General features: G+C 41.2%; 1 protein-coding gene and 1 non-coding gene across 2 annotated transcripts; one reads left to right on the forward strand and one right to left on the reverse strand.

Moving 5' to 3' along the window:
* The first annotated feature begins 9387 nt into the window (after positions 1-9387).
* LOC130957046 (uncharacterized) lies at positions 9388-9771 on the forward strand. The gene has a single exon (XM_057883948.1). The coding sequence runs from the start codon at positions 9388-9390 to the stop codon at positions 9769-9771; it is 384 nt and encodes a 127-aa protein (XP_057739931.1).
* Positions 9772-14670: 4899 nt separating this feature from the next.
* On the reverse strand, positions 14671-14778 carry LOC130958585 (small nucleolar RNA R71). The gene has a single exon (XR_009077698.1). It is a non-coding gene; the product is annotated as a small nucleolar RNA R71 (small nucleolar RNA).
* Positions 14779-16421: the final 1643 nt, after the last annotated feature.

The raw sequence follows: 16421 nt of genomic DNA on the forward strand, positions 1-16421 counted from the left end.
AACTTTTACTCCAACTTTTGCAAAACTCCAAACCCGGTTCAATTGGTTCACTTTGGTTCCTCTCCAAACTCCAAGAGCAATCAACCAGGGCCTCTTTCAACCCAATTCCACCAAGAGCAAAGGCCCAACTCAAGGCTTGAAGATCATTTGAAGAAAGTGTATAAATAGGATAGAATTCAAGTTAGTCAGGGAGCTTCTTTTTTTAGTTTTCATAGAGTTTTTCTTTTCGGTTAGGCATATTGGGAGCTCACTTTTACATTCTAGCATTGTTGTTTTAATTCAAGAGAATTGGGGAGGAGAATTGATCTCTCTTCTTCCTTGTTCTTGCCAAGCACTCTTTACTTTCTTTGCTTTGGATCTTAAGGGGGAGAATTGAAGAAATTCTGTTTCAATCTCACCTTGGATCTTGTTTATTTTCACTGCAATTGAATTCTCATTTCTGTTACTTGCTTCTTCTTCATCTAATTCCCTTGCAATTTACAATTTCCTTGCAATTGTTCTTGTTGGATCTAGGAAGGCATTGAGATCTAGACTTGGTTTTCTAGTCTCTTGGGTCCTGAGATCCGGATTTCCCATTTACCACTCTCTGTTTATTGTTTCCATGCTTAATTACTTTTCTGCTTCATATCCGATTCAATCCCAAACCCCTTTTACTCTTCTGTTTGATGCAATTTTACTTTTCCTTGTTTAATTTCTGCAAATCCAACTCCCAATCCCCTTTATAATTCAAGCCATTTATATTTCTTGCAATTTAAGATTCTGCAAATTACATTTCTTGTGTTCTAAGTTTCTGCTCCTTTAATTTCTTGTTCTTTAAGATTCAGCACTTTAATTTCATGCAATTTACACATTCCCTTTACTTTCAATGCAATTTAATTTCTGCAAATCACAAATCTCTCAACCAAATCTTGATTCGCTTGACTAAATCAACCACTAAACTAAAATTTCTCAATCCTTCAATCCCTGTGGGATCGACCTCACTCCCGTGAGTTATTATTACTTGATGCGACCCGGTGCACTTGCCGGTGAGTTTTGTGTCGGATCGTTTTCCGCTACATCACCGACATATTATTCAAAACTGCCTTCAACAAACTATCATATCCGAACAGCCTATTTGTACTGGGAGACACCCCAATTCAACCACTTGGATACGTCTCACTCCACACGACCTTTGGAAAAGAAAACCAGTCAAGAACACTCAAAATAGACTACATTGTGGTCGACGTAAGCTCAGCCTACAATGCCTTAATAGGTCAGACAACATTGAATCAGCTCAGCTCAGTAGTCTCAACTCTACATCTATGCATGAAGTTCCCAACTGCAGAAGGAATAGCTACAATAAAAGCAGACCAGAAGACGGCGCGCCGCTACTACAATGAAAGTTTAAACCTCAGAGGCAAAGGAGAAGAATTCCACAGAATTGAACTCGGTAGAGCTCAGAGGCGGGAAGAACTTTGCCCACAACTCGAAGGTGAAGTAGAAAAAGTTCAGATCAGAGATATCCCGGACCAAACAACCAATATCAGTACAATCCTAAAAGGAGACATAAAAGAATCACTCGTACATTTCTTGCAAGATAACGTCGACCTCTTTGCATGGAAGGCTGCAGACATGCCAGGCATAGACCCCAAGTTAATGTGCCACAAGCTAGCAGCCTACCCAGGATCTCAGCTAGTACAACAGAAACGTAGGAAGCTCGGGCCAGAACGATCCCAAGCTGTGGAAGAGCAGGTACAAGCTCTACTGGAGGCAGGATTTATAATAGAAGTCACATACCCACTATGGCTAGCTAACGTCAAAAAATCGAATGGGAAGTGGCGGATGTGCACCGACTGCACTGATCTCAACAAAGCCTGCCCAAAAGATCCTTATCCACTCCCAAGTATCGACGCTCTGGTAGATGCCTCCTCTTGATATAAATACCTCTCGTTTATGGACGTGTATTCGGGATACAATCAAATCCCGATATTTCCACCCGACCAAGAAAAAACCTCATTCTTAACCCCAAAAGCAAACTACTGCTACATCGTCATGCCTTTTGGACTAAAAAATGCAGGAGCTACCTATCAGAGGTTAATGAATAAGATCTTCACGGATCATATCGGAAAAATTATGGAAGTATATGTAGACGACATGTTAATAAAGACACAAAGTGAAAAGACGCTGCTGTCCGACCTCACCCAAGTATTCGATACTATAAGAAGGCATGGCATGCGACTTAATCCTGCAAAATGCACCATTACAGTAGAAGCTGGCAAATTCTTGGGTTTTATACTCACACAAAGAGGAATCGAGGCAAATCCGGATAAATGTCAGGCCATACTCGACATGAAGAGCCCGACTTGTGTCAATGAAGTACAACAACTCAATGGAAGGGAAAGAGGTTTGAATGGACAACAGAGTGCGAGTAGGCCTTCCAAGATTTCAAAAGATTTTTGGGACAGCCACCTATCCTAACTCGGCCTCGGAAAGGAGAACTACTTATATTATATCTCATAGTAGGAAGTCGGGCAGTAGCCTCAGCACTAGTCTGGGAAGACGACAATGGGCAACAACCTGTATACTTCATCAGCAAAGCATTACAAGGATCCGAGCTGAACTACCAAAAAATAGAAAAATTCGCCTATGCTCTCATACTAACCTCTCGACGGCTCCGTCCATATTTCCAAACTCACATCATTAGGGTTCGGACCAACCAACCCATAAAAGGGATTTTGCAGAAAATGGACTTAGCAAGCAGAATTTTGCAATGGGCAGTCGAGTTGTCCGAATTTGACCTTCAATATGAAGCTCGGACAGCCATCAAATTGCAATATCTAGCCGACTTCATTGCAGAATTTACAGACATTTCGGAAATTCCTACAGAATGGAATCTTTGTGTGGACGGTTCCTCAAACAAAACTGGAAGCAGCGCAGGTGTCATCTTAGAAAGGGACCAGGGAACCCAAATCGAACTTTCCTTCAAATTTGGGTTCCCTGCCTCAAACAACCAAGCCAAGTATGAGGCACTACTGGCTGGTTTGAACCTGGCTAAGGATGTTGGAGCTCAAAAGCTCATCATCTTTAGTGACTCACAGGTAGTCACTTCACAAATAGCAGGGAGCTACCAAGCCAAAGATCCTACCATGAAAAAGTACCTGGACAAAACCAGGGAACAGCTCGGACAACTCGGGGAATATGAGGTCCGCCACATACCCCGAGAATAGAACGCCCGAGCTGATGCACTCTCAAAACTAGCTAGCACCAAACCAGGGGGTAACAATGGAAGCCTCATCCAAGAAACGCTGCAGAACCCGTCAATATTGAAAGAAGAAAAAATCCTAGCCATAACAGGTCAGGATCAAGGATGGATGACTCCTATAATTAACTACCTTGAAACAGAAACACTCCCCACATATAAGAAAGAGGCAAAGAGGTTAAAATGGGAGGCACAACACTACACAATCATAAACAATACTCTATACACAGCGGCATATGTGGCAACCATCTTGGAGCACAGGCTCTTACCAAAAAGGTACTCCGGGCTGGATTCTATTGGCCAGCTCTACAAAAAGAAGCAACATAATTCATAAAGACATGTCCACCATGCCAGAAACATGCCAACTTTCATATCGCCCCACCAGAGGAGCTTATCAGCATAATGTCACCCTGGCCATTCGCAAAATGGGGACTCGACCTTCTCGGTCATTTTCCCTCAAGGATCCGAACAAGTCAAATTTCTCATTGTATGGGTAAACTATTTCACAAAATGGATTGAGGCGGAACCCCTATCTAACGCCACTGCTCAAAGAAGCCAAAAATTCATGTATAGAAACATCATCACAAGGTTTAGAGTTCCATACTCCATCACCATAGACAATGGCACTCAATTTACAGATGCAGGCTTCAGAAAATTGGTGACCGACCTGAACATAAAACACCAATTCACATCCATAGAACACCGTCAGGCCAACGGACAAGCAGAAGCTGCTAACAAAGTCATATTAGCCGGGTTAAAATGGAGATTACAGGACGCAAAGGGAGCCTGGGCGGAGGAGCTCCCGCAAGTCCTATGGGCATATCGGACAACTCCACACTCCACCACAAAGGAATCACCTTTCCGATTAGCTTACGGATTAGAGGCAATGATCCCAGTGGAGATCAAAGAAGGATCGCCCAGAGTGATTCACTATAATGAAGAAGCCAACTCCTAACTTCAAAGGGAAGAACTCGACCTACTTCCAGAAATTCGAGAAAGTGCTCGAATCAAGAAAGAGGCTTTGAAACGTCGAATGGCTTCAAGATACAATCAAAAGGTAGTACCGCGAGGTTTTGCTGAGAATGACCACATCCTAATCCGAAATGATATCGGAACAACTCGACCCGGAGAAGAAAAACTGGCGGCAAACTGGAAAGGACCCTACCGAGTCAAGAGGTACTTGGAAAGGGCTACTACAGACTGTCCGAGCTCGAAGGGCGAGAGCTCCCAAGGTCATGGCACGCCTGCAAGTTAAAAAGGTACTACAGTTAGAGGTAATAAAGATCTTAGGATAAGGCGCACTCTTTTTCCTGAAAAGGTTTTTTAATGAGGTGCCAAGCCAAGATCTACAAATTGCCCGACTTAGAAGGATAAAACACCCACATGTATATATTTGCATTCTCTTTGAATAAAGTTTTAGATTCACTACAAATACTCAAGACGCATTAATCTGAAACGCTAAAAATTCATCGCCCGATTATAAAGCTACAAGGTCAGCAAAAAGTGAAAATCAAATCCACTGCTCGACCACGAAAAGGACCAAAATAGATGAAAACCGAATTCATCAAAAGGTCAAAAATGACAGAATAATGCAAGAAGTTATCGAAAGCAATCCATAGAAAGGACCTGATGAGGTCTTAATAAAATGGGTTGCTATAAATAACTTAAAAGACAGGCCGACGTAAAGAACTCGGACCAGTCGCAGCAATAACAAGTTATAAAAAGTCAATCCCTGTAAAGAGACCTGGCCAGCCTTAAAAAAGAGGATTGCTAAAAAGAACTTATAAGGGACTGACATAAATAAGTCGGCCCCAAAACCAAAAGGTTATAAAAAGTAATCCCTGAAAGAGACCTGACAAAGGTCCAAGAAAGAGGATTACTAAAAATAACTTATAAAGGACCGACATGATGAAGTCGGCCTCCCACAAACATGTTATAAAAAGTAATCCCTGAAAGAGACTTGACAAAGGTCCAAGAAAGAGGATTACTAAAAATAACTTATAAAGGACCGACATGATGAAGTCGGCTTCCCACAAACAAGTTATAAAAAGTAATCCCTAAAAGAGACCCGACAAAGGTCCAAAAAAAGAGGATTACTAGAAATAACTTAGAAGATGCCGACATGATGAAGTTGGCCCCCCGCAAACAAAGTTATAAAAGTAATCCCTAAGAAAGACCTAACAAAGGTCCAAACCAAACGGATTACTAAAAATAACTTCAGACTGAAGTAGGGAAGTCGACATACAAAGTTGGACCCAAACATCCACAACCTCAAAATCAAGTCACAAGTATAAAAATACAGAGGCAACCATAAGAGGTCGGACAACAAGGCTCCGACATCCCAAAATGGTACCAGACAGATGCAGACAAACATGTTATGAAAAGAAACGAAGTTATAATATCAACAAGGCTCAAAGAGACCACCCAAAGTCGACCTCAAAGAATCCTAAGAAAATACTTTGTTTTTCCCAAAATAAAGTTGCTAACAGCAAAGCAACTAAAAGTGTTCAGAGAATAAAATAACAAAACCACAAAACAAAAAGAGTTTAAAGACCCACAGATCGGGCCATACATATCCAAATCCATAACAACTACATAGGGTTCAAAGACTCTCCAGCGGTAGCATCTCGAGGCAAAGGAGGCCGAGTCTGAAGGGGCACTGCATCTACTATTCCATCATCTCGGTTCAGAATTTGAACATCGGGATCAGACTCCGGTTGAGCGACTTCAGCCAAAGTAGAGGAAGGCAGAACATTATAGGTTTTTGCAGAAGAAACAACAGGAGGGCCGACATCATTATCATCGTCAGGATCATCAGGAACAATCTTACCATCCCTAACAATGTTGTCTAGGCTAAAAAGGGAAAGGTCATGCTCCAGTGCAAGAACACGAACTTGCTCCTTCAGATTCTCATAAGCAGCATTAACACTGCCTATAAGGTGACCTTGGAGTTCGGTATAATCAGCCCGGATAGATTCCAAGCTGTTCCTGAAATCCATCATCTCTCTATAGGTGGTAACATAGCTCTCCTTATGGTTCAACACTGTGTCCTCAGCTAATCTCACAGAGGCTGCCAGACCAATAGCCCGAGTCTTCTCCCCCTCCAACTCCTTCTCCAACTTGGTCACTTTCACCTCAAGCTCCTCTTTTAAACCCCTTAATCCGGGCAAACTCTGACTTGGCCTCCTCCATAAAGGCCTTTGTAGTATGGATAGGAAGATCTTGAGCGGTCTGGTATAAAGCTGCTCCCACGTGTGCCAGTTTAATGCCACTCCGAGTGATAAAATCCAAATGATTAAGAATGGATACATCATCAGTAGGCATGACACCATAAGGAGCAATCTGTTGATCAACAAAGCCGACGGCATCAAAGTCAGAAGCATCCAGATTAAAAGGCTCGATAGTCCGGGGTCTTTTTGGAGGAGGAACGGTAGTAGGAGAAGAAGTAGCAGCAGAGGTTTGGGGAGGATTAACTAAATGGACCTGAGGTGTTGGGATCGCCCTCCTCGGCACAATAGAACTCGAGATCGGTCTCTTAGGAGGAACTTGAGAAGATCTCTCCCCTATAGCCTTGGCCGAGATATTCTGTGCAGCAGTAGCTTTCCTCACCTTTTTAAAGGCTTTAATGGAATCATTGGTCTTGGCCATCTCTGAAAAAACAAATCAAAACAAGTTACAAAACTAGAGAAGTAAAAACAAAACATAACAAAAGAAGTCGGTCTCTACCTAGTTCGGCTCGGACAAGAGAAGGGTCCCCCAAGAATCTCTTTGTGTCAAGATGGGGAGGTTCCCCCCAAATATCCTCCAACGCAGTTACAAAGGCCTGCTCGACCTCATCAAGCATCTCCCACGAGTATCGAGACACACAACATTCTTTTGCCAACACAAAGGGAAGGCAGGTTCACCATTCGCTTCTAGGAAAAAAGGTCTAGCTCCCTCAACAGCTCGAACCTTGAAAAAGTAGTTCTTAAAGTCCCTAAAGGACTCATCATACATGGAAAAGACTTTGTGCCGTTGGGCAGACCTGAAAGAAACCCAAGAAGCTTTCTTTTTGGTAGTTCCAGGCTTAGTCAGAACAAATAGGTAAAGAAAGAGAGTTTGAGAAGGCGTAACATCTAATTCTTGACAAAGCAACTGAAAGATCTTGATAAAACCCCAAGAGTTCGGATGGAGCTGGGATGGAGCAATGTTACACGACCACAACAAGTAAGTCTCAAAGTAAGTAAAAGGGAAAGTAATGTTCAGCTGGCTGAAAAAATAGTCATAGGTATAAAAGAAGGGATGCTCCCCCTGAACTGAGGTTGGGAAACAAACCCTCTCATTGGAATCAGACACTACAAGCTCATAATCCTTCTCCTGGGACTGACTACTACAAATCCTATGATGTTTCCTCAGCTCTACGTAGTACTCAGCATTTACCACAGAAACACACATCAACACAATGGAGTCCAGCTAGTCGGACATACCCTCAGGGACCCTGGAAGACGTCTCAACAACATTTTTGCGAGAAGACATGGCCAAATAGTCCTATAAACAAGAAAAGAAAATGGATTACTAACCAAAATAGTTCGAGCGAAATCAAAATAACTCAAACAAACATGACTTGGGGCAATACAAGTAGTAAAAAGGAAAACTACAAGACATACAACAAAGTCTAGGGGCATCCTTTGGAGGCAAAGACAGGCCCAGTAAAACTCCCGGCAAAGAAAAATCCCCTTCCAGACAAACGACAATATGAAGAATAAAATTAAAGCTATCCCCACAAGGAAAAACCTTCTTTTTATCAACACTCTGAAAAAAGAACCTCGAACTATAGTTTCAGTCTACAAAGCAGAGGAACTACCAAGCAACATGCCAAAGCAGAAATCATCAAAATTATAACCCTTTTACAAGAATCAACCAAAGCCATTACCCCAAAAAGCTACAAAATCAGAGGGCAACAAAACATGCAAAGCCCTAAAAAGCCTCAATCAAGAGAAATACCAGGACTACGCATAAAGACAAAAAAGAAGCCAAAAAAATACATCACATTGATGAACAAGCACAAGAGTACAAAAAGGTTCAAGCTTTCCAACGTACAGGCAAAATCAAAGCTTTACCAAAAAATAATAAGAACAACAAAAAGAAGAACCAACCTGAACAAAGGAGAAAACTTCGAAGAGATTGAAGACGGAGAGATGGAATAGCCTTTCGAGCAACGAAAAACACCAAGAATCACCAAATGACATCGCGGAAAGAAACGCGAAAATGCAAGTCTTAGGCAAAAACTGAAAGCGAGAAAGAAAAAGGGGAAGTTATAGTAAAGAAACAGAGAAGAGAAACCATTTTTGTGAAAAGTTCAAAATGAACGAAGAAACGGAACATTAAATGTATTAATGAGGTTATTAAATCCTCGCGCATTCCCAAAGCAAGGAGACGCGCATTTTCAAAAGAATAAAAATTCAAAAGAAAATGTTTCGCATTCAAAGGAGAACCTTACAAAGAAGAAGTCGACAAAATGCTCGAGTTCAGCTTCACCATAAAAGGATCGAAGTCCTAAAATTGAAGACACGACCTCGAAAAAGAAGACCGAGCTCGAGCAGGGGCACTGTTCATACCCTAGGTCGAGCTGTCTGACCCGGGATGTTCTACTGGCAAGTCGACCGACCTCTTCAGTCAGGGCAATCCGACCTCTTCTCAAAGAGCTCGGTCAAATCACTAGGAAAGCCCAAAAAAGACCCAAATGGAGGACCACGCCCCAAATCCTAAGGCAGCCCAAGCCTACAGAGAGAAGGGCGGTTCCCTTGAAGATAAGATAACCTCACTTGATGATAAGATAAATATAAGATAACTAACTTATCTTATCTAAGAAGGTCACTCTACGCCGTTATAAATACACTAGAGCACCCAGGTATAACTCATACCTTGATTCTACTAAAAACCTGCTTAATACCCTTGCTAACTTAAGCATCGGAGTCCCTTACAGGTACCACCACACTCCGGTGACGAAGGATCAGCACCACCACCAAGTCCAACAAGTCGGACACGGCGGCTCCTGCCACCATCATCAAGTCAGACATAACCGCTCTGACCAGTACAGAATATCTCGTCCGAGATCGACCTACAGTTTCAGGTAACCCTCGGAACAGATACCTTCTTATGTAATGTTCATGAAGGATATTCTAAGTCATAAGAAGGATTGGAGAGAGACACAAATAGTCCTCCTCACTGAGGAATGCAGTGCAATCATTCAGAACAGCTTACCAGTGAAGTTTAAAGACCCTGGAAGCTTTATGATACTATACACTCTAGGTGATACTTGTACAAGGACAGCTCTATGTGACCTTGGAGAAAGTATCAACCTAATACCTACTTTACTAATAAAGAAGCTTAGTTTGACTGATGAAGTCAAACCAACCTGCATGTGCCTTGAACTTGCCGATGGTTCTATTAAGATACCATCAGGAGTAGTTGAAGATATGATTGTCAGGGTTGGATCCTTTGCCTTTCTTGAGCATTTCCTCCAAGTGAACAGTTGTTCTGAACAAGAGTGATTAGCTGTGGTTTGAGCTCAAAATTGTTGGCATGTATGTTAGGTCTCAAGATGTTGCTCCCACAATTCCCAAGATTAGGATTGATATAAGAGCCTAGCACTCTCCTCTCTTGTGGAGGAGAATGGTTTCCAACTGCTTCTTTATGATGGTTATGTGCTTCACCTTCCATGGTTTAGGTTGCATTCTCTTCTTCTTCTTCTTCACCAACCACTCTTTTGCCTCTTGCCACTACTTTTCTTTTCAATCTCAAAAATGTTCTCTCTGGTTCAAAATCGTAGGAGGTTATAGCTCCTCTTTTCCCTGTCATCCACAACACAAAACACAATCTAAAACAAGAATTAAAATACTAAACGAAATGAATAAAGTAAAGACTGAAATTAAAGAGACTAACAAAGTAAAAAAAAAGGCTTAATCTAAACACTCATCAACTTAATCATTGTCAATTCAAGATCAATCCCCGGCAATGGGCCATAAAACTTGATGACCGGAATTCACTCATTATATAATGAATCCGTTCTTTGGCAAGCGCACCAAATTATTGTCAAGTAATAACCCACAATAGAGTGGGGTTGAATCCCACGGAGATTGTGATGGTGTTTTTGCGGAAAAACGAATTTCCAACACACAAATCCAACCGGCAAGTATACCGGGTCGCATCAAGTAGTAATAACTCACTTAGAGTGAGGTCGATCCCACAGGGATTGATGAATCAAGCAACTTTAGTGGGTGATTAGTTTAGTCAAGCTAACATTGAAGGAATATTGGATGAAATGTAGCCAACAGAATTGTAATCGACTGGAAATTTAAAGTTGCAGAAAGTAAGATTGCATAAAACTTAAAGTGCAAGAATGTAAAATAGCTGAAACTTAAATTGCACGAAATGTAAATTGCATTAAATGTAAAGGGGATTGGGTGCAGGGAATTTAAAATTCAACAAGAAAATGTAAAGAGCAATCAAGCAGAGGAGTAAAAGATGAAATAAGTGCAGCAGATTTAAACAGAAATGGAAAATTGCTTGAAGAAGCAACACAGAATGTAACTCAGCTCAATTGTGAAATTTAAAGAGACAAGATCTCAGGGAATCAATGAGACTAGAAAATAAGTCTAGATCTCAATTCCTTCCTTGATCAAAGTAGAAAGCAGATTGAAGAAGAAAGAAAGATGAAAGCAGTAAGAGAGTTTTGATTCGAATCCTTAATTTCTTGAATTATGCAGAAGAATGATGAGCGGATAATTTGTACGCTTTTTGGCATTGTTTTTAGTATGTTTTTAGTATGATCTAGTTAGTTTTTAGTATATTTTTATTAGTTTTTAGTTAAAATTCACTTTTCTGGACTTTACTATGAGTTTGTGTGTTTTTCTGTGATTTCAGGTATTTTCTGGCTGAAATTGAGGGATCTGAGCAAAAATCTGATCCAGAGACTCAAAAGGACTGCAGATGCTGTTGGATTCTGACCTCCCTGCACTCGAAGTGGATTTTCTGGAGCTACAAAAGCCCAATTGGCGCGCTCTCAACGGCGTTGGAAAGTAGACATCCTGGGCTTTCCATCAATATATGATAGTCCATACTTTGCCCAAGATTTGATGGCCCAAACCGGCGTTCAAAGTCACCTACAGAAATTCCAGCGTTAAACACCGGAACTGGCACCTAAATGGGAGTTAAACGCCCAAACTGGCACCAAAGCTGGCGTTTAACTCCAAGAGGAGTCTCTACACGAAAACGCTTCATTTGCTCAGCCCAAGCACACACCAAGTGGGCCCGGAAGTGGATTTTTATGTCATTTACTCATCTATGTACTAGTTCTCTATATATAGGACCTTTTACTATTGTATTTTACATCTTCTGATCTTTGGAATCTTTTGTTCTTTAGATCTTTTGATCACTTTGGGAGGCTGGCCTCACGGCCATGCCTAGACCTTGTTCTTATGTATTTTCAACGGTGGAGTTTCTACACACCATAGATTAAGGTGTGGAGCTCTGCTGTACCTCGAGTATTAATGCAATTACTATTGTTCTTCTATTCAATTCCGCTTGTTCTTGTTCCAAGATATCACCTGTTCTTCAACTTGATGAATGTGATGATCCGTGACACTCATCATCATTCTCACTTATGAACAAAGTGACTGACAACCACTCTTGTTCTACAAGCATACGAGGCTTAGTGAATATCTCTTGGATTCCTGATACACGATGCATGGTTGATCGCCTGACAACCGAGTGCTCGCCTGACAAATGAGCCAGCCATTCCGTGAGATCAGAGTCTTCGTGGTATAGGCGAGAACTGATGGCGGCATTCAAGAGAATTCGGAAGGTCTAACCTTGTCTGTGGTATTCTGAGTAGGATTCAATGATTGAATGAATGTGACGTGCTTCAAACTCCTAGCAGGCGGGGCGTTAGTGACAGACGCAAAAGAATCGATGGATTTTATTCCGGCCTGACCGAGAACCGACAGCTGATTACCCATGCTGTGACAGAGCATAGGCAACATTTTCACTGAGAGGATGGGAGGTAGCCACTGACAACGGTGAAACCCTACATGAGCTTGCCATGGAAAGGAGTAAGAAGGATTGGATGAAGACAGTAGGAAAGCAGAGAGATGGAAGGGAAGGCATCTTCATACGCTTATCTGAAGCTCTCACCAATGATATACATAAGTATCTCTATCTTTATCTTTATGCTTTATTCGTTTATCACTCTACCCATTTGAGTCTGCCTGACTGAGATTTACAAGGTGACCATAGCTTGCTTCATACCAACAATCTCCGTGGGATCGACCCTTACTCACGTAAGGTATTACTTGGACGACCCAGTGCACTTGCTGGTTAGTTGTGCGAAGTTGTGTTTATGCCATGGTATTGAGCACCAAGTCTTTGGAGCCATTACCGGGGATTGTTCTGTGTAAAAGTAGTGATCACAATTTCGTGCACCAAGTTTTTGGCGCCGTTGCCGGGGATTGTTCTTGAGTATGGACAATTGACGGTTCATCTTGTTGCTTAGATTAGGTATTTTTTTCTTCAAAGTTCTTAAGAATGAATTCTAGAGTTTCATGGTGATCTGCTGAAATCTGGCTGGCTGTGAAGCCATGTCTAATCTTATTGGACCGAGGTTTCAACTGATCATCACAATAGCTTGTTGATCTCTATCAATCTTGCTATTGGAGCAATGATCTGCTAAGGCTTGGCTGGCCATTGGCCATGTCTAGTGTTTTGGACCGAAGCTTTCTTTGAAAGCTTGGCTGGCTGTGAAGCCATGTCTAATTCCTGGACCGGAGTCTTAGACTAGCATTGCAATGATTCCTGGAAATTCAAATTGAGAATTCTGAAACCTTTATTTTCTGTTTTCACATAATTTTCGAAAAAAAAGCACAAAAAATTTTTAAAAATCATAAAAACCAAAAATACTTTAAGTTTCTTGTTTGAGTCTAGTGTCTAATCTTAAGTTTATTTGATCTTGGTTCTATTTTCAAGTCAATAGTACAGGGAACTGAAGATTCAGAACATGCAGCAGAGGAATTACACAGAAAAAGCTGGGCGTTCAAAACGCCCAGTGAAGAAGGAAAGACTGGCGTTTAAACGCCAGCCAGGGTACCTGGTTGGGCGTTTAACGCCCAAAAAGGTAGCATTTTGGGCGTTAAACGCCAGAATGGATACCATTCTAGGCGTTTAACGCCAGGATGGCACTAGGGGGAAGATTTTGTTTTCAAAATCAATTTTTTTCAAGTTTTCAAAGTTTTTCAAAATCAAATCTTTTTCAAATCAAATCTTTTCAATCAAATGTTTTCAAAATCAATTTCTTTCCTTTTTCAAAGATACTTACTAACAATTAATGATTTGATTCAAAATTTCAAGTATGTTGCCTTTTCTGTTGAGGAAGGTTTAATTTTTGAATCATATCTTTTCTTGTCAAGCAAGTCATTAATTTTAAAATCAACTCTTTTTAAAATGTTTTTCAAATCATATCTTCTCAATCACATCTTTTTTAAAACCAATCATATCTTTTTAATCACATCTTTTTCAAAATAGTTTTCAAACAAATCTTTTTAACTTCTAATTTCAAAATCTTTTTCAAAAATCATTTGATTTCTTTCCCACTCTTATTTTCGAAAATCAAGTAGTGTTTTTCAAAAATGTTTTCAAAATTTTTTACTTAATTTTCGAATATTACTTCCCCTCTTTTCACATCCTTCTATTTATGGACTAACACTATTCCTTAATGCAAAATTCGAACCCCATCTTCTTTGATAAATTCGAATTTTCTACTTCTGTCTTCTACTTTTCTTTTCCTCTGACACCTCAAGGAATCTCTATACTGTGACATAGAGGATTCCACATTTTCTTGTTCTCTTCTCTTTCATATGAGCAGGAGCAGAGACAAAGGCATTCTTGTTGAAGCTGACCCTGAACCTGAAAGGACCTTGAAGCGAAAGCTAAGAGAAGCTAAGGCACAACTCTCTGTTGAGGACCTGACCGAATTCTTCAAGGAAGAAGAACCTATGGCAGCCGAAAACAACAACAATGCCAACAATGCAAGGAAGGTGCTGGGTGACTTTACTGCACCTACTCCCGACTTCTATGGGAGAAGCATCTCTATCCCTGCCATTGGAGCAAACAACTTTGAGCTTCAGCCTCAGTTAGTTTCTCTAATGCAACAGAATTGCAAGTTCCATGGACTTCCATTGGAAGATCCTCATCAGTTTTTAGCTGAGTTCTTGCAAATCTGTGACACAATCAAGACTAATGGGGTAGACCCTGAGGTCTACAGACTGATGCTATTCCCTTTTGCTGTAAGAGACAGAGCTAGAATATGGTTGGACTCTCAACCTAAAGAAAGCCTGGACTCTTGGGAAAAGCTAGTCAATGCCTTCTTGGCAAAGTTCTTTCCACCTCAAAAATTGAGTAAGCTTAGAGTGGAAGTCCAAACCTTCAGACAGAAGGATGGTGAATCCCTCTATGAAGCTTGGGAAAGATACAAACAATTAATCAGAAAGTGTCCCTCAGACATGCTTTCTGAATGGAGCATCATAGGTATTTTCTATGATGGTCTCTCTGAACTATCCAAGATGTCTTTGGATAGCTCTGCTGGAGGATCTCTTCATCTGAAGAAGACGCCTACAGAGGCTCAAGAGCTCATTGAAATGGTTGCAAATAACCAATTCATGTACACTTCTGAAAGAAATCCTGTGAACAATGGGACAAGTCAGAAGAAAGGAGTTCTTGAGATTGATACTCTGAATGCCATACTGGCTCAGAACAAGATATTGACTCAACAAGTCAATTTAATTTCTCAAAGTCTGTCTGGAATGCAAAATGCACCAAGCAGTACTAAGGATGCTTCATCTGAAGAAGAAGCTTATGATCCTGAGAACCCTTCAATGGAAGAGGTGAATTACCTAGGAGAACCCTATGGAAACACCTATAATTCTTCATGGAGAAATCACCCAAATTTCTCATGGAAGAATCAAGAGAGACCTCAACAAGGTTTCAATAACAATAATGGTGGAAGAAACAGGTTTAGCAATGGCAAGCCTTTTCCATCATCTTCTCAGCAACAGACAGAGAATTCTAAGCAGAACCCATCTGACTTAGCAACCATGGTCTCTGATCTAATCAAAACCACTCAAAGTTTCATGACTGAAACAAGATCCTCCATTAGGAATTTGGAGGCACGAGTGGGACAGCTGAGCAAGAAAGTTACTGAACTCCCTCCTAGTACTCTCCCAAGTAATACAGAAGAAAATCCAAAAGGAGAGTGCAAAGCCATAACCATGGCCGAATCTGGAGAGGAAAGAGAGGAAGTGGACGCCACTGAGGAAGGCCTCAATGGGCGTGCACTGACCTCCAATGAGTTCCCTAGTAAGGAACCATGGGAATCTGAGGCTCAAAATGAGACCATAGAGATTCTATTGGATTTACTTCTGCCATTCATGAGCTCTGATGAGTATTCTTCCTCTGAAGAGGATGAGTATGTCACTGAAGAGCAAGTTGCTAAATACCTTGGAGCAATCATGAAGCTAAATGACAAATTATTTGGAAATGAGACTTGGGAGAATGAACCTCCTTTGCTCACCAAAGAACTGGATGACTTGTCTAGGAAGAAATTACCTCAAAAGAAACAAGATCCTGGGAAGTTTTCAATACCTTGCACCATAGGCACCATGACCTTCAAGAAGGCTCTGTGTGACTTAGGGTCAAGTGTAAACCTCATGCCTCTCTCTGTAATGGAGAAGCTAGGGATCTTTGAGGTACAAGCTGCAAGAATCTCACTAGAGATGGCAGACAACTCAAGAAAACAAGATCATGGACTTGTAGAGGATGTTTTGGTGAAGATTGAGGACCATTACATCCCTACTGATTTCATAGTCCTAGAGACTGGGAAGTGCATGGATGAATCCATCATCCTTGGCAGACCCTTCCTAGCCACAGCAAAGGCTGTGATTGATGTTGATGGAGGTGAACTAATCATTCAAGTGAATGAAGAATCCTTTATGTTTAAGGCTCAAGGATATCCCTCTGTCACCATGGAGAAGAAGCATGAAGAGCTTCTCTCAAATCAGAGTCAAGTAGAGCCCCCACAGTCAAACTCTAAGTTTGGTGTTGGGAGGCCACAACCAAACTCTAAGTTTGGTGTTGAACCCCCACATTCAAACTC

The sequence above is a fragment of the Arachis stenosperma genome, chromosome 10 (genome assembly GCF_014773155.1).
Source record: "Arachis stenosperma cultivar V10309 chromosome 10, arast.V10309.gnm1.PFL2, whole genome shotgun sequence".
Classification (NCBI taxonomy): Eukaryota; Viridiplantae; Streptophyta; class Magnoliopsida; order Fabales; family Fabaceae; genus Arachis; species Arachis stenosperma.

Coding starts and splice junctions, on each gene's coding strand:
- LOC130957046 (XM_057883948.1), top strand. CDS start 9,388: ATGAAGGATATTCTAAGTCATAAGAAGGATTGGAGAGAGACACAAATA.